This window comes from Aspergillus chevalieri, chromosome 3 (genome assembly GCF_016861735.1).
Source record: "Aspergillus chevalieri M1 DNA, chromosome 3, nearly complete sequence".
Lineage (NCBI taxonomy): Eukaryota > Fungi > Ascomycota > Eurotiomycetes > Eurotiales > Aspergillaceae > Aspergillus > Aspergillus chevalieri.
Window position 1 is genome coordinate 2,418,650 of NC_057364.1, and position 25,524 is coordinate 2,444,173.

General features: G+C 48.7%; 10 protein-coding genes and 1 non-coding gene across 11 annotated transcripts; 2 read left to right on the forward strand and 9 right to left on the reverse strand.

Moving 5' to 3' along the window:
- Window positions 1-154: 154 nt before the first annotated feature.
- ACHE_t30017A lies at window positions 155-247 on the reverse strand. Its single transcript has one exon. It is a non-coding gene; the product is annotated as a tRNA-Cys (tRNA).
- Window positions 248-637: 390 nt separating this feature from the next.
- On the reverse strand, window positions 638-1,767 carry ACHE_30844A (Mpv17/PMP22 family protein; the record flags this gene model as incomplete). Its single annotated transcript, XM_043277506.1, has 6 exons — window positions 638-709; window positions 765-931; window positions 988-1,330; window positions 1,393-1,418; window positions 1,477-1,567; window positions 1,702-1,767. The coding sequence occupies 6 exons, from the start codon at window positions 1,765-1,767 to the stop codon at window positions 638-640; spliced, it is 765 nt and encodes a 254-aa protein (XP_043135379.1).
- Window positions 1,768-4,769: 3,002 nt separating this feature from the next.
- ACHE_30845A (TRAPP trafficking subunit Trs65 domain-containing protein) lies at window positions 4,770-6,678 on the reverse strand (the record flags this gene model as incomplete). The annotated part of the gene is made up of 4 exons (XM_043277507.1): window positions 4,770-4,938; window positions 4,995-6,111; window positions 6,166-6,441; window positions 6,504-6,678. The coding sequence occupies 4 exons, from the start codon at window positions 6,676-6,678 to the stop codon at window positions 4,770-4,772; spliced, it is 1,737 nt and encodes a 578-aa protein (XP_043135380.1).
- A 295-nt stretch (window positions 6,679-6,973) lies between these two features.
- ACHE_30846S (snoRNA-splicing protein PRP40) lies at window positions 6,974-9,600 on the forward strand (the record flags this gene model as incomplete). Its single annotated transcript, XM_043277509.1, has 4 exons — window positions 6,974-7,117; window positions 7,189-7,343; window positions 7,400-8,456; window positions 8,509-9,600. 4 exons carry the CDS (start codon window positions 6,974-6,976, stop codon window positions 9,598-9,600), a joined length of 2,448 nt encoding a protein of 815 aa, XP_043135381.1.
- Window positions 9,601-10,660: 1,060 nt separating this feature from the next.
- Window positions 10,661-12,680, reverse strand: RLI1 (Fe-S cluster-binding ribosome biosynthesis protein; the record flags this gene model as incomplete). The annotated part of the gene is made up of 5 exons (XM_043277510.1): window positions 10,661-10,684; window positions 10,744-11,815; window positions 11,873-11,969; window positions 12,031-12,192; window positions 12,248-12,680. 5 exons carry the CDS (start codon window positions 12,678-12,680, stop codon window positions 10,661-10,663), a joined length of 1,788 nt encoding a protein of 595 aa, XP_043135382.1.
- Window positions 12,681-13,562: 882 nt separating this feature from the next.
- Window positions 13,563-18,555, forward strand: ACHE_30848S (chromatin-remodeling ATPase CHD1; the record flags this gene model as incomplete). Its single annotated transcript, XM_043277511.1, has 3 exons — window positions 13,563-13,569; window positions 14,001-18,387; window positions 18,441-18,555. The coding sequence occupies 3 exons, from the start codon at window positions 13,563-13,565 to the stop codon at window positions 18,553-18,555; spliced, it is 4,509 nt and encodes a 1,502-aa protein (XP_043135383.1).
- A 787-nt stretch (window positions 18,556-19,342) lies between these two features.
- ACHE_30849A (uncharacterized protein) lies at window positions 19,343-19,658 on the reverse strand (the record flags this gene model as incomplete). The annotated part of the gene is made up of 3 exons (XM_043277512.1): window positions 19,343-19,463; window positions 19,518-19,582; window positions 19,647-19,658. 3 exons carry the CDS (start codon window positions 19,656-19,658, stop codon window positions 19,343-19,345), a joined length of 198 nt encoding a protein of 65 aa, XP_043135384.1.
- A 1,146-nt stretch (window positions 19,659-20,804) lies between these two features.
- ACHE_30850A (uncharacterized protein) lies at window positions 20,805-21,346 on the reverse strand (the record flags this gene model as incomplete). Its single annotated transcript, XM_043277513.1, has 4 exons — window positions 20,805-20,973; window positions 21,035-21,121; window positions 21,184-21,248; window positions 21,326-21,346. 4 exons carry the CDS (start codon window positions 21,344-21,346, stop codon window positions 20,805-20,807), a joined length of 342 nt encoding a protein of 113 aa, XP_043135385.1.
- Window positions 21,347-21,756: 410 nt separating this feature from the next.
- ACHE_30851A (uncharacterized protein) lies at window positions 21,757-22,130 on the reverse strand (the record flags this gene model as incomplete). Its single annotated transcript, XM_043277514.1, has 3 exons — window positions 21,757-21,871; window positions 21,928-22,014; window positions 22,072-22,130. The coding sequence occupies 3 exons, from the start codon at window positions 22,128-22,130 to the stop codon at window positions 21,757-21,759; spliced, it is 261 nt and encodes an 86-aa protein (XP_043135386.1).
- A 1,312-nt stretch (window positions 22,131-23,442) lies between these two features.
- On the reverse strand, window positions 23,443-23,874 carry ACHE_30852A (uncharacterized protein; the record flags this gene model as incomplete). Its single annotated transcript, XM_043277515.1, has 4 exons — window positions 23,443-23,542; window positions 23,596-23,682; window positions 23,734-23,798; window positions 23,854-23,874. 4 exons carry the CDS (start codon window positions 23,872-23,874, stop codon window positions 23,443-23,445), a joined length of 273 nt encoding a protein of 90 aa, XP_043135387.1.
- A 359-nt stretch (window positions 23,875-24,233) lies between these two features.
- ACHE_30853A (C2H2-type zinc finger protein) lies at window positions 24,234-25,423 on the reverse strand (the record flags this gene model as incomplete). Its single annotated transcript, XM_043277516.1, has 2 exons — window positions 24,234-24,928; window positions 24,979-25,423. 2 exons carry the CDS (start codon window positions 25,421-25,423, stop codon window positions 24,234-24,236), a joined length of 1,140 nt encoding a protein of 379 aa, XP_043135388.1.
- Between the last annotated feature and the right edge of the window lie 101 nt (window positions 25,424-25,524).

Below are 25,524 nucleotides of genomic sequence, written 5' to 3' on the forward strand. Positions count from 1 at the left end.
CTGTTCTCGAGCCTCGGGAGAATAGAATTAACACAGGGTGAAAGGGAATTATCAACAGCCGTGGGATTTTCGTATGCTTCTTCTGTTATATTATGGAAGGTTCCGAAACGCGGGAGGGCAAAAAAAAAAAAAAAAAGAGTAAAGACAAAAAAGAAGGGCCGGGCGAGGATCGAACTCGCGACCACCAGATAACTGGCTACTTGTTGGCACATTGCAATCTGATGCTCTACCACTGAGCTACCGACCCAACTTGTTATTATTTCCTTGCATTATAGTTTCTTTTCATGATGTTTGTTTATAGAAAGTAGTATGTTCCCAGCTCCAAATCAAATTTATTATGAATTGTATCTATAAATAATTTTATACCTTCGATATCTCCTATAAAAAAGGTCTACTTATAAGTTTGACTCTAAATATAACTGACTAAAATAATAATAAAAAAGAAGAAGCTTTTTGATACACTATAGCAAACAAAACGCACCAGAAACATATATAACGCCTGAGCGCCGATAACAATGGAAGACCTGTAGAAAAAAAAAAAACGAAAAGATATAAAAGTAGGAATAAATGCAACCGTTAATTGATAAGTTTGCTTCGAACGTCGTTGACAGTTATCGGATGTCGGGTATGGAGTTCTCTACTCCTCTTCAGCAGAGTTGGTCAAAGAAAGGTATGCTGTCCAGGCAATACCAATCATGGACACAAAGGGCTGCGACAGGTCAGCAATCAGTGCACACAATTCCGTGGATTTTGGAAAAACTCACAATCTGGAATTGAATAGGGACAACTCGGAAGTTCAGAACCTGAACTGCAGGCCAAATGAGAAAGTTGGCCTTCAGGGTTGGGATGTATACGTCCTGGAATTTGCGAGCCAGGGCCCGTCGACCACCACCTTCCGTGATGGTCATGAAAGAAAAGAAACACACCAAACCTAAAACAATGAAGTTAGCAATGTCCAATCAACTTCACAGCGCAATGGGTCCGTACCAAACGGCGCAAATAGAAACTGGTCCGCCGCAACCCGTTTCAGAGCCGGGATAGTCGGATTCTTCTTGGTGAGCGGAAATGTTCGCGATAAGAATCCAAACCACTGGAACTGGACGGGCGCCATGAAGAAACCATAGGACATGAAGCGGGTAAGCCGCTCAAAGTCAAATGGTGGTGGCCGATTGCTCGCAAAGTCCAACTCTCCCACAGCAGGTGGTTTTTTCTTGTCGAGCTCATGAATCTCGATCGAAATCAAATCGCTGTCCGTTTCTGCTCTGTTTGGTACTTGGGTTCTGTAGCCCGAGATCAACTGTGCAACGGTATCTGCGACTCCACCAAGCACCTAAAGACATTATTCAGCGTAAATCGACGGACTCGTTCGGTTTTGACGGCAAATATTCTTACAGCGTTGGTGACCATAGTAGTCAACACTGGAGTGAGCAGTCATATTAGCTGGGTCCGAGTATTATAGTCGAGCGGTCATCTTACCCGGCCTCTCCGCATAGTAGGAGTTGAACTTGGCCGCCAGCCGCGCGGCGATCACCATCTCAATCAGAAAGATTATAGCGTGAAGTAAGGGCTGAAGTTGAGAGACAAGAGTACATGGTCAGTGTATTGGCTTTTATTTTTCATGGAAGGGAGTAGAAGAAGTGATGGAGCCAGACAATTCCAAGTCGTTCTAAAACGCCATGGTGTGGAGAAATATATACATACCACACGACCATAGATATACCTCCTGTCTAGTCCATCCAGAAACCGGCGTCGCACCAATGAGAGCATATTGAAAGAACGAAGGAGAGAGACAATAAATAAAAGAAAATGAGCAAGAGACTGACACCTGATTCCAAAGCCAAAAGAATGGGGGGAGGCAAGGCAGAATCAGTGGACCGGGCCTCAGTATGACGCAAAGAACAGAGTAAGGGGAAAAGGAGGTAGCGAGAACTGGGAGAATAACAGCCGGACACAACAAGTAAGCGCTGGGCGTCCTCAAAGACCAGCGTAAAAATAGATGGCACACGATATACAAACGTCACAGAATGTCAAGTGTGGAGTTTCCATCGAAGATCACAGCGATATCGAGTCTCCCTCTGAAGGACACATGGGGATTCCGATCGCGCGATAAGCGGGCGCCAGAGCAGCCAATCACAGTGCATAGGGCACATGATATTGGCTGATGCTCAGCCCTACGTCTTTGTTACCCCTACACGCTTGAAAGCCATTCTCGTCTTCTATCTTTGCTCCTTAGCTGACTGACTACTCAGACAGAAGACATTGTGGTGACTGCTTGCAGCTCCAATGGTCAAAGATGCCGCAACTCTCCCCCCAGCCAAAATCATCCTCCAAATTGCATACCATCTCGATGAATCACCATATGACTACAAATATACATCCATCAACTCCTTTGCTCGAGCACACCGCCACCTCTATAACATTGTCGATCGCTTCTGTACAGGCTTGATGCGAAGGACTGCAGAAAGAGAGGAGAAAAAAAATCAAAAACAAACACTATTCCCATCCAAGCCTCAGCTCACTCACATGGGTAGAGCAAGTTCTGAACAGCATCTCAAGCCTTTTTTTTTTTTTTTTTGGAAGATTTTCCTTAAAACCACTCTACTTGACCCTAAATATCGAAGTAAAGAATGCTTTTTCTTTTTTTTTATACTTATAAAAGAGTGTCTTTCTGCTGTTACCGATGTTTCATCGAGTTTATACCTTACCGATTAGACTTCGAAGTCTGTGTAAGGTTATAAATAACTCTACGTTAAGCACTAAGTAATGCAATGGACGATAGACGAACAATTATAACGACTGGTTGATGGCATTGCTCCTTTATGAATAGTGCTTGACCTACACTTGGCACTTGATAACAACAACCTCAACCATGTGGGAAGCGGGGAACGTGTTTTTATCAGTTGGCGCAGAGTTACTTGTTATATATCTCAAGCGATGGTCGATTAATTTCCTATTTGCAATTGAGCGCTCTCTTGAAATTCGCGGATTCAGGAGGCTAGTTAAGCTGTTATAAACTATCAACAAAGCATGTACTCCAGCAGAGGAGCAGGAAAAGCAAACGAATCTGATGAAGTCGTGGATCGATAACAGAGAGGAGTTGAATGTAATTATCCAGCACGAGCTACGTCTCCTCGACGAGAAGGAGTCATTGGAAAATCCGAAGGGATGAGGTGGTATTATCGTTTTTTGATGATATCATTATTATGTACCTCGGAATCAGGGCTCATTGAATCGCCCTTGATCGCACGCTATGCTGAACATCGTTTTTCTCGAAAAGACACCACACACGAAAAGACCAACTGAAGGAAGCTGGAAGGGATATGGGTGAAAAGCAGTCGGGTTTCTCGGCTTTTTGGGCAATAATGTAAATAGACGATAAGCTCCTGGCTAAGAGCGTTAAGTGTCAATTTCGAATCACAGTATGCTTTGCCTTGTAGCTTCGCTTTTGCCTGCGTAGGCAACTCGCCGTAACCTGTATACCCATAGAGAAATGTTATTTGTCTTAACCTTAAGTTTTCGTAAAGTCTATTTTACCAAGATTCCTGACTCCTTTCACATCTCAGATGACCTTTCATCCACAACCTGCAACATAAGTACCAACAGTTCATTCACCAGACTCACCCGTCCACAAGCGAACTTTCTTCGTGCCCTCTTATCGACCTTGCTATCATCGTGATAGTAGCCAACAGAAAATTCAGTTAGACAAAGTAGGACAAACCCGAAGGATTCGTCACCAAGGGCTCTCAACAGAGCCCTAACTCGCTTCGGTTTCTAAAGCGAGACGCAGGTCAACATGCAAGGATAGAGAAATGAAGACAGACCGGTCATATAGATTGGAAAGGCAGACTACTCCTTATGGTACAGCAGCCCACAGAATGCAGAGACAAATCTCGCCGTGGTCGACACAGAGAGGTACTCTGCATACTTCGCTGAACCCCAGCTGATTGAGTGTATGAGTAAGTACAAATACTAGGAAATATTCAATTACACTTCTTGGCTGGACACTGACTCACCATCCTTTAGTCCTCGTCCATGCCGCTAGAAGGAAGGTCGATGAACGCGACGCATCGGCCTATGGAATTGCTACGGATGGGGAAGATTGGAAATTCCATTGTGTCAACCATAACACAAAAGTAAGATGACACTTTTTGCTTTGAGCAAGTACAGGTGCTAACGTAATTTCCAAGTTCTCCTGGATCAGTCTCGGTTGGCATGTGAAAAAGAAAAAGATTGTGCTCTTGCTCGATAGAATTCTTGACCAACTCGCCACCCTCTCGTGACAGTTGACTGTTAGCCAGGAAACCGGAAAAAACATTTCAGACAGTCGGCGATGTGGATTTGGGTCCAGATGGCGACAGGGAGGAGAATGTGTAGATCTCTCTGGGTTTGCTGTTCGGGTTTCTGGTTATTTGCTGCTGGATTTGCTTCAATGTTGTTTCTGAATGTCAGAAGCGTTGGCGATACTTGTTCATTTCGACTGCCAGTGGAGAGACCATGGTACGAAGCTCAATTAAGTCGTGTCGTGAGTGAGTCTACGTTTTTACCAGTCTTAAATTACGGATTTTCTCTTTTCAAATCATTGTGTATGTCTATATGTAGGTCGCAAAACTTAATGAAGATTACCAACGCAAGCGAGATGACATGCGGTTATTTGCAAGACTGCTTTTTGCACATGGCTAGGCACAATCGATTTCCTAAGTACTACTCGCATAGATACCATGGACTTTTGCTGGCTATACTGTCATTGAAAACTCTATTAACAAGCAAACCTACGAAGGCCCCTTCCAGTCGGTGGCTACAATGTCCGGAAGATCCCTGATATCGGTCGTCTCGTTCGTATTAACATCAACCAGACGTACAGCCTCCAGATGGAGTGAGCCCACAGACAAGGGAAGCAACTTCAGTTCCGCTGAATGGCATGTGCCGGGCAGAAGTGGCCTTAAGAAATGGTTAGACTGATACGCGATAGGTAAGGGTAAAGCTAGAAAACTTACCCAACTCGAACATCGGTGCTCAAACAAACCAACTCAGCTTCCTGTCCAGATGCGCTTTTCTGCATCGCATGGACAATGTTATCATCCGTCACTGCTTCCGCCACCTGGTTTTCTTTGCTGCGATTCGACATAGACGAAGACGATGGCCGAGCAACGTGCCCTCGTGGATCTGTCCGCTTCCTTCGCGGAATGGCCACCATAGCGAACTTCCGAGGGACGGTCGAGCGATTCACAACAAAGACTCCCCAAGAAAACGGCCTGCCAACCTCCACACTGGCAGGACCAGAGAATGAAATGGTCACACCCACATCTGTCACGGAGTAGGCACGTTCCCTGAAAGAGCTCCGGTTGGAGGGAGGATTCCCACTGTTTTGGTTTGGTGTCATAGGGAGACTTGTTGGGCGGTTGCTTCGCTGCAAGGCTTGACTTGGTCCACCAAATGTTGGGTTGAGCGCCATGGAGAAATCCACGTTTGTCCTCCATCTCATGGCGATGCGTGGTTGGCAATTCTCTGCCAGGTTGATTACTGCTTCTAGGGATATGTCTAAGGTGCTGACCATTACGGTCGTCGAGGGATTAGGATCGGGTCCGTATTCGGGGGTTAATTTGTACATCAGGGTAACGTCGTCTCTCGGACGGCATCTTATAGGTGGTTTGAGTCCCGGGACATCGGACAGGGTTTCGATCGTCCCATCGGAAAGGCTCAATTCTGCCTTGTCAAACGTGACATCGCAGTTTATGAATGGAGTCACTTCGAAATCGAGGCTTGCAACCGTGGTGGGCCGACCAGAGTATGAGTTCAGTCGCGAATAACGTATCCTTGCACCTGCCGCGGGTACAACGCGAATCGGGTGCCCAGATTGTTGCTGAACATTATAAATCGGGTCCTCGCTGTAAGTTGCCGGCACAACTCGTAAGAGTCTCGACGCAGGAAGGAATGGGTCCGTACGGCGGTTCTTATCCGTTGATAAGGGCTGCAGGATATTGGTCGACGCAGGAACTAGAGATGGAAGATAGTCATCGTCCCGGGATTCACGTTGTCGACTCTCTGTCGGGTTCAGGCTAGCAGATGCGATGAAAAGAAGCGACGGATGTTGGATGCGAATGCGAGGGCGCTCTGGTATACTATCAGCATGAAAAATCACGTACCCACTCAAATAATCATCCTTACTGAGAAATGCCGGAACATTCCAAATCACATAGACGTGATTTCCACGCCCGTTCTCCCCCTCAAACTCATTATAAACCACCAAAGGGTCTTCGTCCTTCCCACTCACGGCCCCCGAGAAGATCAAGTCCCTTGTCGGTGTCGGGTTCTCCGCAACAGATTCGGCAGGATCAATCGCAAAGGTATCGAGCCGGACTTCGAGATGTTGCAAGTGTTGCCTTAGACTTTCTTCCGAGCAATTGGACAATCTCAGGACGATACGAGCGTTGCAGAATTCATCTATATTACTGCAGATGAGTAAGAGACGGAGTTCGGTCTGGGGGCTTCAACTTGGTACGTACCAAAGAATACAACAGAGCGCTGGGGAATATATGATAGGACATCTGTCAGATCATCTGCGCCTGCCTCCAGGGCAGACGTCAGCGCAGCCTCTAAGTCGATGTCAGAAGCATTAGGCACAACCGTGTCTAGAACGGCATGCCGTAGGAATTCCCCTGGAACCTCGAGGCCCAGCATTGTGACAAGAGCGCAATGTGCCTACCACATAAATGCGCAAAGAAAGAAAAGTTGTTGATACGTTAGTAATTTAGAGGACACTGAGCTCCTGATATTAACTGTTATTTGAGAGGAAAAATGAGGGTCTAGTGTTCCGTAGTTGTTGGTTGTTGATACAGTCCCGCGGCGGTTGTCATGTACAAACAGTGCAAACAATCTTGGCAGAGCATCGATTCTCCGAACAGCTTCAAGCTTCACTTTTGCTGCTGTTCGACCTGCCGGTGTTCATTCTCCGATTCAATCGCGACAGCCCATCATGAACCCGATAAATGCCCCATCGGGGCCGGCCTCCTTATGGCAGGAGGCTCGCAATAAGGCCGATGGGCGAATCTATTACTACAATGTCCAGACGCAAGCGACGCAATGGCAGAAGCCCGTTGAGCTGATGACCCCAGTCGAGGTTTGTACACTCGCTAGTTTGCCTTTTTTTTATTCCATGCGCATTACTGATAATTTGTGTTCTGTTTATAGCGCGCGCTGGCGAATCAACCATGGAAAGAACAGACTCTTGATAACGGACGAAAATACTGGTACCACTCGGAAACCAAGCAAAGTACTTGGGATATGCCGGATGTTTACAAAGAAGCTCTTGCGCAGGCTCAAGTGTCCCAGCAGCCACAATCAACGTAAATTTCAGTCTGATTTAGGGGAGATAACGGTGGTGCTAACGGGAAGACTGTAGGGGCCCTACGTTTGTCGCAGGCGGAGTCAATTCGTTTCCTTCCTACCCACAGCAGCGAGAGCGCGACGATTATGGTCGAGGATTCGGCGACCGACGGGGCGGCTACGGCGCGCCGGATACGAATGGAATGGCAGCAGTTGCCCCCGTGTTAGGCGCGCAGACGGAACCGGAATATAACTCGTTCGATGAAGCGGAGGGAGCATTCATGAAAATGCTGAGACGTCATAATGTCCAGCCCGATTGGTCATGGGAACAGACAATGCGTGCTATCATCAAGGATCCGCAGTACCGTGCCCTCAAAGACCCAAGAGACCGCAAAACAGCCTCTGAGAAATACGCGGTCGAGGTTCGCATGCAGGAAAAGGATCGGGCGAAAGAACGATTCGCTAAGCTCAGAGCAGATTTCAATACCATGCTGAAACGGCATCCTGAAATCAAATACTACAGTCGTTGGAGGACCATTCGGCCAATAATTGAGGGTGAGACTATCTTCCGGTCTACAAACGATGATAATGAGAGGCGACAGCTCTTTGAAGAGTACGTTTCCGAGCTTAGGAAGGAGCACGTTGAGCAGGAAGCTGTTAAGCGAAAGGCTGCCATGGATGAGCTGATGAATATCATGAAGTCTCTGGATCTGGAGCCGTACACTCGCTGGTCTGAGGCACAATCCATTATCCAGTCCAACGAGACTGTCCAAAGTGATACTAAGTTCAAGTCCCTAAGCAAGTCTGATATTTTGACCGCTTTTGAGAACCATATTAAGGCTCTTGAACGAACATTCAATGATGCGCGCCAGCAGAACAAGGCAGTCAAGCAAAGGAAGGAGCGCCATGCCCGTGAACAGTTCATTGAGCTGTTGAAGGAGCTGCGGTCTCACGGCAAGATCAAGGCTGGTAGCAAATGGATGAATGTCCGTCCCTTGATCCAAGAAGATCCTCGATACCTAGGAATGCTCGGTAATGCGGGATCTTCTCCGTTGGACCTCTTCTGGGATGTATTGGAGGAGGAGGAGCGTTCACTGCGTGGTCCGCGGAACGATGTGTTGGATGTGCTTGATGTGAGTAAACATGCTCAGCTCGTATGATACTTTATCTGACGCATTTCTTCAGGATAAACGCTTCGAAGTTACACCCAAGACCTCTTTCGAAGAATTTAACTCTGTCATGCTCTCTGATCGCCGGACTGCAGATTTTGATGCGGATATTCTGCAGCTCATCTTCCAGCGCGTCCAAGAGAAGGCCCTCCGGAGAAACGAGGAAGAAAAGCATGCTGCAGACCGCCACCAACGACGGGCCATCGACGCACTGCGGTCCCGGATCAAGCATTTGGATCCCCCTGTCCGGGCCACTGATACCTGGGACCAAGTCCAACCTAGGGTTGAAAGACTGGAAGAATACAAGGCAATTGAAAGCGACGAACTCCGCCAAGCCGCCTTCGACAAGGTTATCCGTCGTCTGAAGGAGAAAGAGGAAGATGCGGATAGGGACCGCTCTCGAGACCGTGATCGCGGCAGCCGCCGAGACTACGACCGCGACCACCGATACCGTGGCGAAAGACGCGGCGCTCCCAGCCGCGTCAGTCGCACCCCCGAACCAGACGCCTACGAAGCAGACCGCCGCAAAGCCCAAGCAGACCGCGAACGCTCCTACCGCAAAGTCAGCGGGTTCTCACCCAGCCGCGACAAACGTGAAGACCGCGATCGCGAACGAGACCGTGACAGGGAGCGCTACCGCGAACGGGATCGCGAGCGTGGACGTGACCGTGAAGAACGGGATCGCGATCGTGAACGCGATTGGGACCGCGAACGTAGCACTCGGCCTCTTAGCCACTACGACCGCGAACGTCGTGACCGTGAAGACGAACGTGAGCGACTCTACCGCACCCGCGGGGACCCGCGCGGCGGCCGCGACGAGCTCGATTACGGTGGTGACACGCCCAGCACGAACGAGCGGCGGCGCAGACGTGACAGCGACTCGGAGAGTGTGGCCAGCCGCTCTGCGAAGCGGTATCGGCGGGATCCTAGCCGTGAACGTGAACGTAGTCGAGGCGCAAGGAGGGATAGGGATCGGAGGGAGCGGACACCTGCTAGTACAGCTGGTAGTGCTGCACCTGCCCCTGGTCCTGTTGAGGACGCTAAGAAGGTGGATGACAAGGCTATTCACTCCGGAAGCGAGGAGGGGGAGATTGAAGAGGAAGAGTAGTTTGGTGGTTGCACTTCGTTTTGCAGGATAAGCAAGAGTTGATTTGTCCCTGCATTCTCGTTCGGACATGCTGGTCTAGTCACATGTCAGACCACTAGCCGGGTACACTGGTCTATGGAGAACGAAGAAGCAGCTGCGCTATTACAATTTAATAAGAGATCCAAAATCGACATGTTGACGCATCCTTAATTACTAGGTACATACACGTAGAATTATCAAAAAGTAAAAGAACAAAGTGACAAGAGCATAAAACAAAAAGCGCGCCTCTCAACCATCATGAAACCCACCTCTCATTGACAGAGGATCGTCTGCCACTGAGTCTAAGCTGTGACAGCAAAAGAAAGATGCGAAATGTTCTGTACATGTCAATTATAACGACAGAAGCACCCAGCAGACTTCTCTCTGTAGTAGATGCACAGCCGAACCGGCTACTTTGAACGTAAGCTGACCGAAATAGCAATTATCGACTCAAATTCAAGCTAGGATAAACGGAAGGTAGCCAGCTATCTGTCTGAACTTGACCTCTCCCTTCCCTAGTTATCCTCACTAGCTAAAAGCCATCTAAATAAATCATAACATCATCTAAGCTTTTGCGAAACCAAAGAAACTCCGATGATAAATGCCCAACCCATAAATGAACATTTTCCGATGCCCACAAACACAAAGCCCTAAGGAAACTCCTATGCTGGAGTCTCCCGAGAAAACAATTCAAGATAATCAATGGCATGCTGGCGTTGGATGGTATGGGCGATATCGAGATGATTGTTTGACAGTAACCTGCGAGGAAACTAGGGAGGACAGACAGTCCACTCCTACGCAGAATAGTCATCCGTCATCGTCATCGTCGTCATCGCCATCATCCTCCGTCGCGCAAGCCTCACCACCGTCACAATGGCGCACACCGCATCGACGCCGTCTGCTCTGAGCAGCAGAGGCCTTGAAAAAGCCGGAACGATTAACTAGGCTCTTCCGCTTACCACGACGCCGGTCTTGTCGCGGGTGGGTGTCGCGCCCATCACGTCGGTGATGGTCGCGGTTATGCTTGCCAGGGATGCCCTTTTCAGCTCTCTTCTTCCAAGAAGTACTATAAGATAGAATGTCAGTCACTAAAGTTATGCTTCCCGAGTGCAGACAGGTACTTACGTAGTTACCATGCAACTTCTGCTCCTGGTCCATCTGGGACTGGTACTTGTTGATACGGGGACGGTAACTGTTGGGGTCACGGCGGAAAGTGACATCCAAGCTGCGCAGGAAACTGTTGCAGCCAGTGACCAAGGACTCGGGAGAGTTGGCGTGAGCGTCAACGGACGGCTTGCCATCGAAGACAATAACACGGTCAGCAAGGTAAGTGGCCATGATAAAGTCGTGCTCGACAATAAAGGCGGTCTTCTTGGCGTGCATGATGAAACGCTTGATGACACGAGAGGCCACGATACGCTGCTCGGAATCCAGGTACGCACTAGGCTCGTCAATCAGATAGATGTCGGCCGGCATACCAAGAGCCAAGACGATAGCGACACGCTGAAGTTCACCACCAGAGAGGTTCTGGACTTCCTGGTCGATGAAATCGTCGATCCTGAGCGGCTTGTAGACATCGGTCTGGAACTGCGGCGACAAGAAAGCAGCCTTGATCTTCTTGAAGAAGAGCTGGCGCACGGTACCCTGGAACTTGGGAGTGATCTTCTGGGGCTTCATACTGATGTGCATGCGGGGAATAGAAGCCTCGCCGTCCGGCTTCTCAGCACCAGCAAGCATCTTACAGAAGGTGGTCTTTCCAGTTCCGTTCTCACCCATCATGACAATAATCTCAGAGTCGGTGAACTGACCGCCGTCAATGCGCAGCTTGAAGTTGCCCAGGGTCTTGGTCATGCTGGGGTAAGTGAAGGCACGTCCCTTGTCGGCCAGGAAGTCGTCACCAGCCTCAGTGAGACGGAAAGAGAGGGACTCCTCACGGAATCGCAAGTTCTCGGTCGGAATGTGACCATCCAAGAAAATGTTGATACCTTCACGGACGGAAGCAGGGAGGGTGACAACACCATAAAGCGCGGGCTTTCCGTAAAGCACACAGATGAAGTCGGAGAGATAGTCTAGCACGGACAAGTCGTGCTCAACAACGATGACATAGTCATCGGGGCGGAGCAGCTCACGGATCGAGCGGGCAGCGGCCAAACGTTGCTTGACATCGAGGTAAGACGAGGGCTCGTCAAACATGTAACTGGCGCGTTGTTAGAATCGCCGAGAGCAGTTTTATAAAAAGAAAGGGTCCTCTTACACATCGGCCTTCTGGACACAGACCATACCAATGGCAAAACGTTGCAATTCTCCTCCAGAGAGCTGGTCGATGTCACGGCTGGCAACCTGGTGAAGCTCTATTCAAGATATGAATATTAGCGACTGAGTCATCCGCGGAATAGTAAAGAGAGTACTCACCAAGGATGTCCATGACGTGGTCTAAGTTGTCCAACTGAGTCCGAGCCTTGATCAAGTCCTTGACACCCTTGACGGGGCCCCTGACAGCTCTCGGAATCTGGTCGACATACTGAGGCTTAACGACAGCCTTCAGGTTGTCCTCGAGCACCTTGGTAAAGTAGTCTGCGCAAAATTAGTAACCATACTGATCCGTTTATTGAGAGCAAAGAACACGTACTCTGCAGCTCAGAACCACGGAAGTACTTCAGAATCTCTTCCCAGTCCGGAGGGTTCTCATAGCGTCCCAAGTTGGGCTTCAACTTTCCACTCAGAATCTTCAACGCCGTACTCTTTCCGATACCGTTGGTTCCAACAAGACCAAGAACCTGACCAGGACGGGGCATGGGAAGACGGTGGAGCTTAAAACTGTTGGCCGAGTACCGGTGGGTGACCTCGGTCTCCAAGTTGGTAGGCAAGTTGATGATATGGATAGCGCCGAACGGACATTTCTTGGGACAGATACCGCAACCAATGCAAAGGCGTTCCGAAATGAAGGCGATCTTGGACTCGGGGCTCACTTCAATACAGAGCTTTCCGGTACGGACGACGGGGCAGGACTTCTTGCACTCCTGGCGACATTTCTGCAAACTATGAGTATCACCGCAACACATTCCAACGTAGGTGCGATTATCGTACCTTCGGTTTGCACTAAGCGAGATAAAACCTGTTAGCAACCATCGCAATCCATCGTTGTAGGGGAAGAGGTGTTTCGAAGCGAACCTTGTCACTGTTGACAATAGCAATACTGAGCGACAGAACACCAGTCAGTTTCTTTCATCAAATCCATAGATACTAGGCGAACGCCATACCGGGTCAACTTGTCAGACATGGTGTCTGATATCGCGCGATCTCAACTATACACGTCGGGGTTGTTGTGATGTAAATTGTGAGGGGAGAAAGTGGGCTGTAAAAAAGGAAAAAAGAATCCACAAAAAAAGCGAACCCAACTAAATGACCGATTGATGATCTCGACCGTAGCAAACAGCACACAATAAATAGATACTGTCCAACAACTGCGATGAGTCGAAAAAAGTCAGAATGAGAGAGAGAAATGAATGCGGCAGTTGGACCTTTTTTTTTTGCTGGCCTCTCTTATTCTCATTATTATTGTTCGTGGGCGTCTTACTGTTTAATGCCTGAGGCTGAAATCCTGCATTATTTGTAAGCATGCTGATTGGCTGACAGCTTATGTACCGGCCCGGACATATATCCGAATCTCACGTGATACATAAGCAGTGCTAATCTCAACTGGGACTCGCTTGTGCCATCACGTGATCCACGTGACACACACTTAGCCTTAATGCCTGAATTATGGGCCTCAGGCATAAACACAGCCGCCGACGACCAACTCAGATTCTCACTCTTTCTCTCTCCCTTCTTGTCCGTTCTTCTTCCCCCACCACTTCAACGCCTCAGCCAACCACCCACCAACCCGCATTCGTTCCTTTCCTCATTGATCTTTTGCGTTTCCCCAATTCTGGGGTCGCCAAGCTATGGATCGTGAGTATTTTTCTGTTATTTCTTAGCCTTTTCAGACGTGTTGCAAAGAGTCGTGCGCGACTGGGGTTACTTCTCCACGTCTATCGACCCACCGCAAAAGCTCAAGAACTTGTACATGTACGTTGCTGAGGATGTTCATGAATTTCTTTCAGGCTGAGGACTCCTGATATTTCGTCTCCTGAGTCTGATTCTGCCCTCGAATCTGAATTTTCACGGATTGCCCCGTCATCATCTCTTGTCGCGTTTTCATCGCACCCGTCATCAAAATCCATCATCCTACATCATACCTCATCTTCTGCTAGACCTCTGGGGTCTTTTGCTTCGATTTGATTGAATACTGAGTCGCGTATGTCTGATTTACCCCTACTGCCTCTTGCGTCTCCCTCCGGGCTTGCGTGGAGTCTCAATGCTGATTTCTTCGTCGTCGATAGCTACTAGCGTGGTGATCCCATCTACTTTCGACTCCTCTACCATGGCTGCGGTTGCCAACGGTGACATGGCCACCCCGGTCTTCGATATAGCCAGTGCCCAGGACGAGTTCGCTGGCAATGAATCAGATAGCAATGCCTCCCATCCTCCTCGCGACGCGTCCGAGTCCTACGATGCTCGTTCCCCCGATGCGGACGGGGATGAAGAAGAATTTACAATGGAGAATGGAGTCCAGGAGAGCAGCCCTTCCAATGATGAAAACTCTTCATCCTCTGAAGCGAGAAGGGGCACTAAGCGCAACTCCTCTCCAATGGATGAAACCCAGTTCATGAGACAGAATCCTGACCTCTATGGGCTTCGGAGAAGTGGCCGTGCTCGCAAGACGCGTCAAGTAGTTGACTCGGATTCGGACTCGGATGCAGTCGCGCCGCGTACACAACGTCGACGCCAGGCCGCACCCCGACAAAACTCGAAACGTCCCGCCCACTCCGCCACCCAGTCGTCGTTCTCCTCAGAAGAGGAAGAGGATCAAACTGAAGATTCGGATAGTGATGAGTACGGAGGGCCACGCGCTCGTGCTAGCAAGACTAAGCGCCGACGCCTGCTGCAGGCCGCGTCGAACAATGACCCTCCTCACGGCGAGGTTCGTTTCTCCACCAGAAACGCATCCAAGGTCTCGAACTACCGAGAGGACGATGACGAGTCGATGTTTGAAGATGACCCTGAAGATGTGATGGAGAACTACTGGGTCAATGACACCGTGGAAGAAGACAACCGTCCCGCGGTGGATGTCGTCCTCAATCATCGCTTGAAAGAGGGCGTCGATCCCGAGAACACTGATTTGGATCGTCACCACTTTGAATTCTACATCAAATGGCAAGGGAAGTCACATTATCACGCGACGTGGGAGACATCCGAGACTCTCGCCAACTGCCGTAGCACCCGTCGCCTTGACAATTACATTCGCAAAATCCTGTCCGAAGAGATCCGCCTTCATATGGACGATGACGTGCCACCCGAGGATCGCGAAAAATGGAACCTGGATCGTGAGAGAGACGTAGAAGCAATTGAGGACTACAAAGTAGTTGAGCGTGTTATTGGAATGCGGGATGAAGAGGAGGGCCCCGAGTATCTCGTCAAGTGGAAACGTCTTTTTTACGACTCCTGCACGTGGGAGAGTGAAGAGCTCGTCAGTCAGGTTGCCCAACGGGAAATCGATCGTTTCCTCGACCGTTCATCACGCCCTCCCATCTCTGACAAGTCCGAGTCTAACCCCGCGACGCGTAAAAAGTTTGAGGCCATGAAGGGCACCCCGAGTTTTTTGCAAAACGGAGAGCTGAAAGAATTCCAAGAGAAGGGAGTAAATTTCATGGCATACAACTGGACCAGGAATCGCAATGTCGTCCTCGCGGACGAGATGGGTCTGGGGAAAACAGTACAGACCGTGGCGTTCATTAACTGGTTGCGCCATGTAAGGCACCAGCAGGGGCCCTTCGTCGTCGTCGTCCCGCTCTCGACTATGCCGTCGTGGGCCGAAACGTTTGATAACTGGACACCGGACTTGAATTACGTCGTCTATAACGGCAACGAAGTCGCTAGAAACGTCCTCAAAGAGCACGAGCTCATGATGGACGGGAATCCCAAGCGCCCCAAGTTCAACGTATTGCTCACAACCTACGAATATGTCCTCCAGGATTCTGCATTCCTCAGCCAATTCAAGTGGCAATTCATGGCTGTCGACGAAGCACATCGCCTAAAGAACCGTGATTCTCAACTTTACATCAAGCTGCTCGAATTCAGATCACCGGCCCGTCTCCTCATCACTGGCACGCCTATACAGAACAACCTTGCTGAACTCTCCGCTCTCCTTGACTTCTTAAACCCAGGTGTGATCCAGGTTGATGAAGATATGGATTTGAATGCAGAGGCTGCGTCTCACCAGCTGGCAGAGTTGACCGAGGCTATCCAGCCCTACATGCTACGACGGACCAAGTCCAAGGTCGAGTCTGATCTTCCTCCAAAGACCGAAAAAATTATTCGTGTCGAGCTTTCGGATGTGCAGTTGGAATATTACAAGAACATTCTGACCAAAAACTATGCCGCTTTGAACGACGGAGCCAAGGGGCAGAAACAATCTCTCCTGAACATAATGATGGAACTCAAGAAAGCAAGCAACCACCCTTTCATGTTTCCTACTGCCGAGACTAAGATTTTGGACGGGTGCGTACGCAGGGAGGATGTATTGCGTGCGATGATCACAAGTAGTGGGAAGATGATGTTGCTTGACCAGCTCTTAGCCAAGTTGAAACGTGACGGACATCGCGTCCTGATCTTCAGTCAGATGGTAAAGATGTTGGACCTCCTGGGTGATTACATGGATTACCGTGGCTACTCCTATCAACGGCTTGACGGAACTATCGCTGCTGCTTCGCGCCGCCTGGCAATTGAACACTATAACGCGCCTGGCAGCAATGATTTCGCGTTTATTCTATCTACAAGAGCAGGTGGTCTTGGTATTAACCTAATGACTGCGGACACGGTCGTTCTGTTCGACTCAGATTGGAACCCGCAGGCGGATTTGCAAGCCATGGCACGGGCCCATCGGATCGGACAAACAAGGCCCGTAAGCGTGTATCGTCTAGTGTCCAAAGACACTGTCGAGGAAGAAGTAATCGAAAGAGCTCGCAACAAGCTCCTGCTCGAATGGATTACCATCCAGCGTGGTGTCACTGACAAGGAGGCGTCTGAAATTCAGACCAAAATGGCTCGTGGAGGCATCGTTGGCGAGCCGAACTCGACGGATGATATTTCTCGTATTCTCAAGCGTCGCGGCCAGAGAATGTTTGAGCAAACAGGCAACCAGGAGAAGCTGGAGCAGCTCGATATCGACTCCGTTCTCGCCAATGCCGAACTGCATCAAACGGAGCAGGCCGAAGAGATCCAAGCAGATGGTGGCGAAGAGTTCCTCAAGGCCTTCAACTATGTTGATATCAAGGTGGACGATCTCACTTGGGATGACATCATCCCTAAGGAACAGCTCGAAGAGATTAAGGCCGATGAGAAGAAGAAGGCCGATGAACGGTATCTTGCGGATGTCATTGAGCAGAATCGGCCACGCAAGCGCAACCAGCCTACGGAAGAGCGAGATACTCGTGAAGAGCGCAAAGCAAAACGGCAAGCCAGAGCACAGGTTAGCATGGATGATGGACACGAATCCGACAATAACCGTTCCCTGGATCCGAAGCGACCGCTTGTTGAAAAGGAATACCGCCATCTCATGCGGGCATTCTTACGCTACGGTGACATTGAAGACCGCGAAGAGGATGTCATTCGGGAGGCTCGCCTGTTAGAACGTGACAGAGAGACTGTCAAAGCCTCGCTTCGTGAAATCACCGACAAAGCTACTAGCCTGGTGCGGGAAGATATGGACAAGTTAGAAGCACTGGAGAAGGCAGGAAAGGTGCCAACGAAGAAGGAAAAGAAGGCGGTTCTGTTTGACCTCCACGGGGTGAAGCGGCTCAACGCGTACACCATCGTCGAGCGACCTGCCGAGATGCGCATCCTGAGGGATGCAGCGGCGGCCGTGTCGGACTTCAAGAACTTCCGCGTCCCGGAAGCTACCAAGGCTCCAGATTACACCTGCAGCTGGGGTGCACGGGAGGACGGTATGCTCTGCATTGGCATTGCTCGTCACGGATATGGTGCATGGTCTCAAATTCGGGATGATACTGATCTGGGACTCGGGGACAAGTTCTTCCTCGAAGAGCACCGGGTGGAACGAAAGACTGAACGGCTTACTACCGAGGATAAGTCGACCAAGTCGCCTGGTGCGGTGCACCTGGTTCGTCGTGCCGATTATCTGTTGTCTGTGCTGCGAGACAAGGTTACCAATGGCTCCAGTGTCAGCGCCAGAAGGGCGGTTGAAAACCATCACCGCAACAACCGGAAAAATTCGCGCGCCCCAGCCAGTGCTAGTGTATCGGCATCACCAGCTCCTTCGATGTCCCGCAAGGGCCAAAGGGAAGTAGATCGGTCGAGGCACCGATCTCATACTCATCGCGACAGCGTGGATAGGCACCATACTCCTGATTCTCGTGCCAGATCACATCACAACGACCGGTCCCGTCGGGTCTCAGATGCATCAAGCGAAGAGGTGCGTCGGCGCAAGAGCGGCGAGAACGGTAGCTCTGGGAAAGAGGACATGTCTCGATTGTTCTTCAAGCCCATCCGGGAAGATCTCAAGAAGGTGTCTGCGGTTACGAAAGAGAACTTTTCGAACAAATTGGAGCGGGCCTCGGAGTTACGACGTCTTCTTGGCTTGATCGGTGACTTTATCCGGAAAACTCTGCATGGTGAAAAGTCGCTGCATTCCTTGGAAATACGGTTATGGTAAGTTGTCCTAGCGGAACAAAACAGGGTCATGGTTACTCACTATATAATAGGGATTATGTTTCAGTCAACTACTGGCCAAACAAGGATGCAGGGGGAGCCAAGTTGCGCGAAATGTACCAGAAACTGCATGCGCATTCGGCCAAACCTGTGTCCAACGGGAATTAGATGAGCATGAGCATATTTCGGCATGTTTTATTATTGTACGGGCATGATCTCTTATTTGTTATCTTTTTCTATGTGTGTTATTTCTTGCGATTTTCTGCAATCGCTTTCTGGTGGTGCTATCAAGCGTTTTCTTTTGCGCTATATCTCCTTTTTTGCTTGCAGCGTTTGGGTTGCATGACTCTTTCGTTTCTTCCTGCCAGGATCATCCAGTCTATATATAGATGGATCTGGCAAGGCCACTTGTTGATCATGCCTTTCTTTCGTTTTGCTTGTCTGTTTCGAGGTACATATGCATTGATTGGGACAGCATGGCATCCGGCGTACGGGGACGATTCGACGAAGCGCAAAAAGCGCAGACGCGCTTTTTCATCTTTTTCATATGAAAGATCTACTTGCATGGCGTGATGGCGTTGTTCAGCTATACTTTCAGATTTTGTGTTATATATTCACCGAGTCTCGATCCCTGACTCCCTGACGCAGATATTGTTTTATTTATATACCCGCATAGTTGGGACAGGGGTCCAATGTACTATGTTTGGGTTGGTCCTTTCCGTTTCGTGTATCTTATGTTTATCAGGGATTCGTCTTGGAGTTCGATATCTGATGTGTTCATGTTTCGTTAATGTGTCAATAGAAAGAATTCATTTGATATCGTGCTATTCGTATAGTTCATTCTTAGTTTGGCTGTACGCCAAATGCAACACCCTCCCCTAACTTGACACTATTCAGTCCCTCCAACGACACGTCATCTGGCGCTTCGAAGCTGCTCTTCATAGCTCCTGGGCAATCAATAAGGTACTGGGGAAGGGCGCCCGGCATACGTAGTAACCAGTAGCAGAGGGAAGTTCGGACTCATGTGATACCGTTCGATATCAGTAGCACCCATCTCACCGAATTTGTCTTCAATTCTGGCAGCCTCGTTAGAGTTTGGGTGTATTTACATATAAAGAGAGGGCACCTACATGTTCTGGATATTCGAATCGTATTTCATGAAGGCTTTATGGTGCTCATAGCGGATTAGAACTTGCTAGAAGGTATGGGGTTAGTCTTGGGAAGTCTTGGGAATGGACTGTTGAGTATTGTGTACGAACATATCGTGCCATTTTGAAGGAAGATGATGTAGTTTCGATTCATCAGAGATTTACTTTATTTCACTTCCTATATGTATACCCTTAGATGACGACCGGAACATAAGCTGACCGGGAGGGAAAAGAAAGAAACAAGCTAGAACTGCAGTGAGAGCCGCGCATGGAGATAGAATAAGCAAAGAGTGTGGCATTCCGCGAGATCCGAAAGAATACAAATCCAAGATATTATACCTCCAATCAAACGCCAGACCCTAGTTCCCGTGCAACGAGAGTACAAGTCTCCGAACAAACAAAATAACCCTAGTCAGTCTTAAAGTATGCATGCATGCATTGCATCGCATTTGACTGATCCGTCCGGTATTCAACTCATCCGACTTTCTGTTGATTCTTGCAGTGGAGATCAATCAATCCGTGCATGCTTGGCTAATACAACAGCTCAACTATAGTATGGATACCCTCTCCTAGCCAGACATCCTGTAAATCGCTTAGGAAGATGTTCTCCGGTGCGCAGAAGCTGGGATTGTTAGTGATCGAGCATCATTTTGGTAAAACGCCAGATGAGATAGTGCGGTGGTATACATGGTAGTGAAGATAAGATGGGAAGATGCGTCTGTAATCTTTGGCTGGATGTCCGTGACGCCTAACATGCCGTATTGAGTTTCTAGCCTGGGTGACATGTTAGTACCTTATATGAATACTAGTGAACAGATTGAAAGAGAGAAGGGCTTACAGTTGGTAGATAACAGGCTCGTATATGTCGTAAGCTCTATCGCAGGAATATATGACCGTGAGTTTCTGGAAAATGAAGAGTTAGTTAAAGAATCTGGGCTGACTGCAAGTGCTAAACGGACTTACATATGAAAAGACCATTTTTGCGTGTATTTCTGGGTTTGTGTTTTGGTCCTTGGGCTTTTTGATTCAGAAACATTGTCCTTGAGAAGTCTTGTTTTTATACACTCAAGATTCAATTCGGGACTGATTTTCAGCTGACGGGGAACCTGCAGCGATAGCCATGTAGGCAGCATGCAGAAAGATCACCTTCATCTGTTTGATTGGATAGCTCAGGAAAAAGCAGACAAAGGATTACTGACAAACATGCATAGCGCCAGAGAGATGTATTCGTACTACACAGATATGTACTTGCTCTTATTCGGTAATGAGTCAATGGACCAATAGACCTGTATTCCTATAGCACTCCGTAGAGTAGACCTCAACATCAATTATATCTATACTGCCTGCTTCATCCATCGGCTGGATATCAGTCGTAATATTCTCCCCCAGTTTTATATCCCTCAACTCATCCAATGGGACGTCTTCCGGCGCCTTGAAGCTAGTTTGTTTGTTAGTCGCTTCATTCGTCCTCATAGATGTGAGAGAGCAGCCGGACATACCTGTTGATCAAGAGTAGAGGAAGACTCGGGCTCACATAGGATCGTTGGATATCCGTGGCGCCTAGTTCGCTGTATTTGGCTTCAAGTCTGGAAACGGGTACTTGTTAGATACGGTATACGAAAGAGAGGGTGGTATAGTGAGGACTGACATTTCTTGCATATCTTTATCGTATGTCTCGTAGGCGGCGTAGTTGTCATAGCGGATTAGGAGTCTCTGAGCATTTGGTACATCGTCAGTTCTAGCAAATCGAAGGCTTAGGAAAAGGGAAGAAGCGTTGAGAATGAACGAACGTAGTTGATGTAGTCAGGCATCTTGCACAGCAGATTTCTTTTCCTTCCGAGGAGTCGAGATCGTAGAGAATAGAATGGTGGTTACATTGTAAACCCAGCATAGATCTCTTACTTTTTTATACCGTAGAATCGCTGAGATGTAAGCCGGGAAGCAAATAACTGCACTAAAATGAGCCTGACAAGGAGCTGGGTACGTAGGATGTAGCGTTAATAACACAAAAATGTGACGATCTTGCAGAATGCAGTAAGCAAAGTGTGAGAGGAACAGGGAATACTTTGGCAGCCGAAGGCGTAATTCTGCAGAGTCTGAAATACGCTGTCCCAAATCAAACTTTTCTATAGTTGCAATGTTTTGTGTAGTTAATAGATTCAATTTCATTCCACTCCGTAGCTGAACTTACGCTCATGTGCTTGTAGATACTACTAAGATATCAACCAAGTGTAAACCTATTGTACTCCTCCAACGGCTGAACATCAGTCGCAATGCCCTCCCCCAACACTACACTCTTCAGTTCAACCAGCGAGACGCTAGCCGGTGCATGGAAGCTAAAATAGCTTGTCAGCCTGCTTAGAGAAGGATAATGACAAACGACAAGACACACCTAGTAATCAGGAGTAGAGGAAGGCTCGGATTCATGAAACACGGTTGGATATTCGTAGCACCTTTTGCACCAAACTTGGTTTCGATTCTGTAGGTAGATAACATGTTAGTCGAGTCACGATGCACAGGGATCGGGGAATAGTACATTCTCTGCAAGCGGCTATCATATCTCTCGTAGACGACGTAGTTATCGTAGCGGATCATGAGTTTCTAAGCGGTCCATTAGCTTGGTGGATCGTATCCAAGGAGGTGGACGAACGTATTCGTGCATCTCGGGCAGGATTATGTTTTCTTCTTCCGGCTTAATGGAGAAAAACCAAAATTGATCGTATTATTGTATGGAATAGACGGCAAATATCTATCTTACTTATTTATACCCAAGATGACGTCGGGCGTAAGCAGACAAGGGCATGAAACAAACATCTGCAGTGAGCGCCCTATAGACAAGAGTGATGTAGTATTACGCAGGGCATGTGATGGATTTGCAGAATAGATGCATAAGTCTGTTCCAGCAGCGGGGAATATAGAAAAATATTCCGGAAAGCCCGAAACAATAGCATAGAAAATAGTTACCGCCAGACCCTGCTGGACAAACCAAAGACCCAACCCTACATCGATGGCATGAACCGCTGACGTGCGTCAGTCCTTCTTTGCCCGATGTACATGCATCTAACTCCGATTGACACATGTAATCAACTCACAGAATTAGGATAACGGCTGAACAATAGTCTTGATACCATCTCCCAATCGTACATCCCGCAAATCACTAAAGAAGACATTGGGTGGCGCCCCGATGCTGGTTTTTGTTAGCACTCAAGCACCGTCGAATATAATACGCCAGACGAGTCTTACGTGGCAGTGGATATTAGATGGGAATATGGATCTGTATTTCCCGGTTCGATCTCCGTAACGCCTAATCGACTGAATTTGGTTTCTAGTCTGTATGTCTAGGGTTAGCATATGGATACAAGTAGCAGAGAAAGGAGAAGTACATGTAGTAAATATCACGACTGTACATGTTGCAAAAGTCCTCATTGAGGAACTGGACTGTAAGTTTCTAGAAGCAAAGAGATAGATTAGACTTGGCTCGACCGAACCTGGTAAAGGAGCATACATAGTAAAGGGTCATTCTGCTTTATGTATGGTTCATTCTAAATTTGAGACTATCCTCAGATTGTGCTGAGATCTCGTTTTTATACCCAACATTGAGAATCTGATATTGGATTCAGCTGACACAGAGCCGCATTGAGGCGCTACGTAACATGCAGAAAAGAATGCCATCCTTTCATGATTGGGTATTTCTGAAATTTAAGCATAAGCAATCATGACAAACGTGCATGGCTCGTATTGGTTGTACGTGGAAAGAGAATCCGAGAGGACAGCATAGGAAATAGACAATGTACCTCTAACCACGCTAAATCCGCAGTCCTTCTTGAGTGCCGTCGCTGTCAAGTTTCTTCTATTTGATATCGCTTTATCCAGAGCAGTATAGAACCATGTGAAGATGCCACCCAAGTCAACGCCTCCTATATTCCTCCATTCGAATATCTGTAGCAATACCCTCCCCCAACTTCACACTTCTCAGCTCATCCAGGATACCATCCGGTGCCTCGAAACTAGTCCCCTCAGTTCCCTTCATATCTTTATTCGAAGACATAGGTGGTCATACCTAGTTACCAGGAGCAGGCGAACGCTCGGACTCACATAGCATCGCTGGATGTGCGTAGCGCCTAATTCGCCGTATTTTGTTTCGAGTCTGGGCATGTTAGAGCATGCTTCGGTTCTGAGAGATAGAGAAGTATTGTACGTGTCTTGGATGTCTTTATCGTATTTCTCGTAGGCGTCGTAGTTTTCGTAGCGGATTTGGAGTTTCTGGAATAGTTAGTTCTGATTGATTCATTCAGGTAGAGGTAGCTGATGAACGAACATATTGAACGTATTCGGACATATTGGAGGATCTCTGACGCTTGCTTTTATTGGAGAGGGTAGAAGAGAAGATGCAACAAAGAGCTCGCTTTCTATGTACTTGTTGAGATGATGCGCAGGATGTAAGACGAGAGGAAGAATAATAGGAAACCAACTGCAGTGAGCCGTTACGCAAATGTGATGGTTGTACAGAATGTTTGCGCCGCTAACTGTGATACTGGTAGGAAACCACATACTCCGGTAGTCAGAGAAATTGTATTAGTAGAGAAGTATTCCGTAAAGCCCGAAAGAAGCATGGAGAATAAAAGATGCTTCCAATAAAAACGCCATTGTACTTCCCATATGAAACAGACCGCCCACTCAATGAAAAAGAAAAGATACCTAATAGTCCACATGGAATTTTTGCCCGGGTTGATAAAAGTAATCCGTCTCTTTCAATTGCCTTGCCTCCTCCTCGGGCATCAACCCCTTCTCGAGCTTATACCTCTTCAATGCGCGCTCAGCTTCCCTCGGCGGCGCCGGAAATAACTCATTCGTCACATCATTAATCGTGCCCTCCCTCTCATGCACACCGACAATCGTCCCGAACCAGCGCAGTTCCGCGTCAATCACGTCGTCAAAGACACTCTCCTTCTCTAACCAGGACTGTTTGCGCTTCGGAATTGTGCGCTCCCATTCTGCGCGCAGGTTCTCACCTTCCTTTTCTGCCCAGTGGATCTGGCGACGGAGGAGGCGGTAGAGATCTCGTGGGGGGAGGGAGAGTTCGTGCTCGTCGAAACCGATTTCCGGGCCGTATTCGGGGAGGTCGATGTCGATGTCGCCTAGGTCATTATCGATGGTTGGGACTGCGGGTGGGTGCTCTTCGGCTGCGCTTTCGCTAGCATCGTCGCGCGGTGGTTGGGAGAGTTTGAGCTTGATGCGTTGGAGCTTGCTAGCTGGTGTTGCGGTGGGACCACCGATGACAGGAAGGGAGGTAGTGCCTTTGAGAGCCTCGAGAGGGCGTAGCGCTTCGGCTTCATGAACGGTTCGCATGTGTTTCGTTAGCGCGTCTGAGCGGGTGAAACTGCGATCACATTCTGCGACAGTTAGCCAGACACGCAGGCAAGTTGGTAGACGGAAAGCATACCCGGCAAAGAACAGTAGAACGGCTTCTCTCTCGTATGACTCCGCATATGAGCCCTCAACGCATATCCACTAGCATGCGTCTGCCCCTTCCGATTACAATCCGCCCACTCGCACGAATACTTCTTCTGCCTCGACCCAATATGCTCATTGTGAATATGTCCGACTAAATCATCCATATTCCCTAAATCCCCCGCATCGCACCCTTCCCACCGGCACACCGTCACCTGGTCACTGCCCTGTCCACTGTAGTCCTCCTCCTGGCTATTCCCCAGCAGCGCGAGCGTGGTGGGCGAGTTGGGGATTTCACCGGACGTGTCGGAGGAGATGGACGTCGAGGGGGAGGCGGGCGGTTGCAAGTCTTCTTGGTCTTGGTAGGTTATTGAGACGGGGGTTGTGTTGCCATCCTGGGGGGCTAGACCGGTGCGACGGCGTTTGGAAGGAGGCATGTTGGTGTTGGCGCTGGATGGGATTGCATCTTCGCGATCTGAGATTTCGTCCGAGGCGATGGATGAGAGGGGGGATCCTGGGGAGTCCATTGCGATGGTAA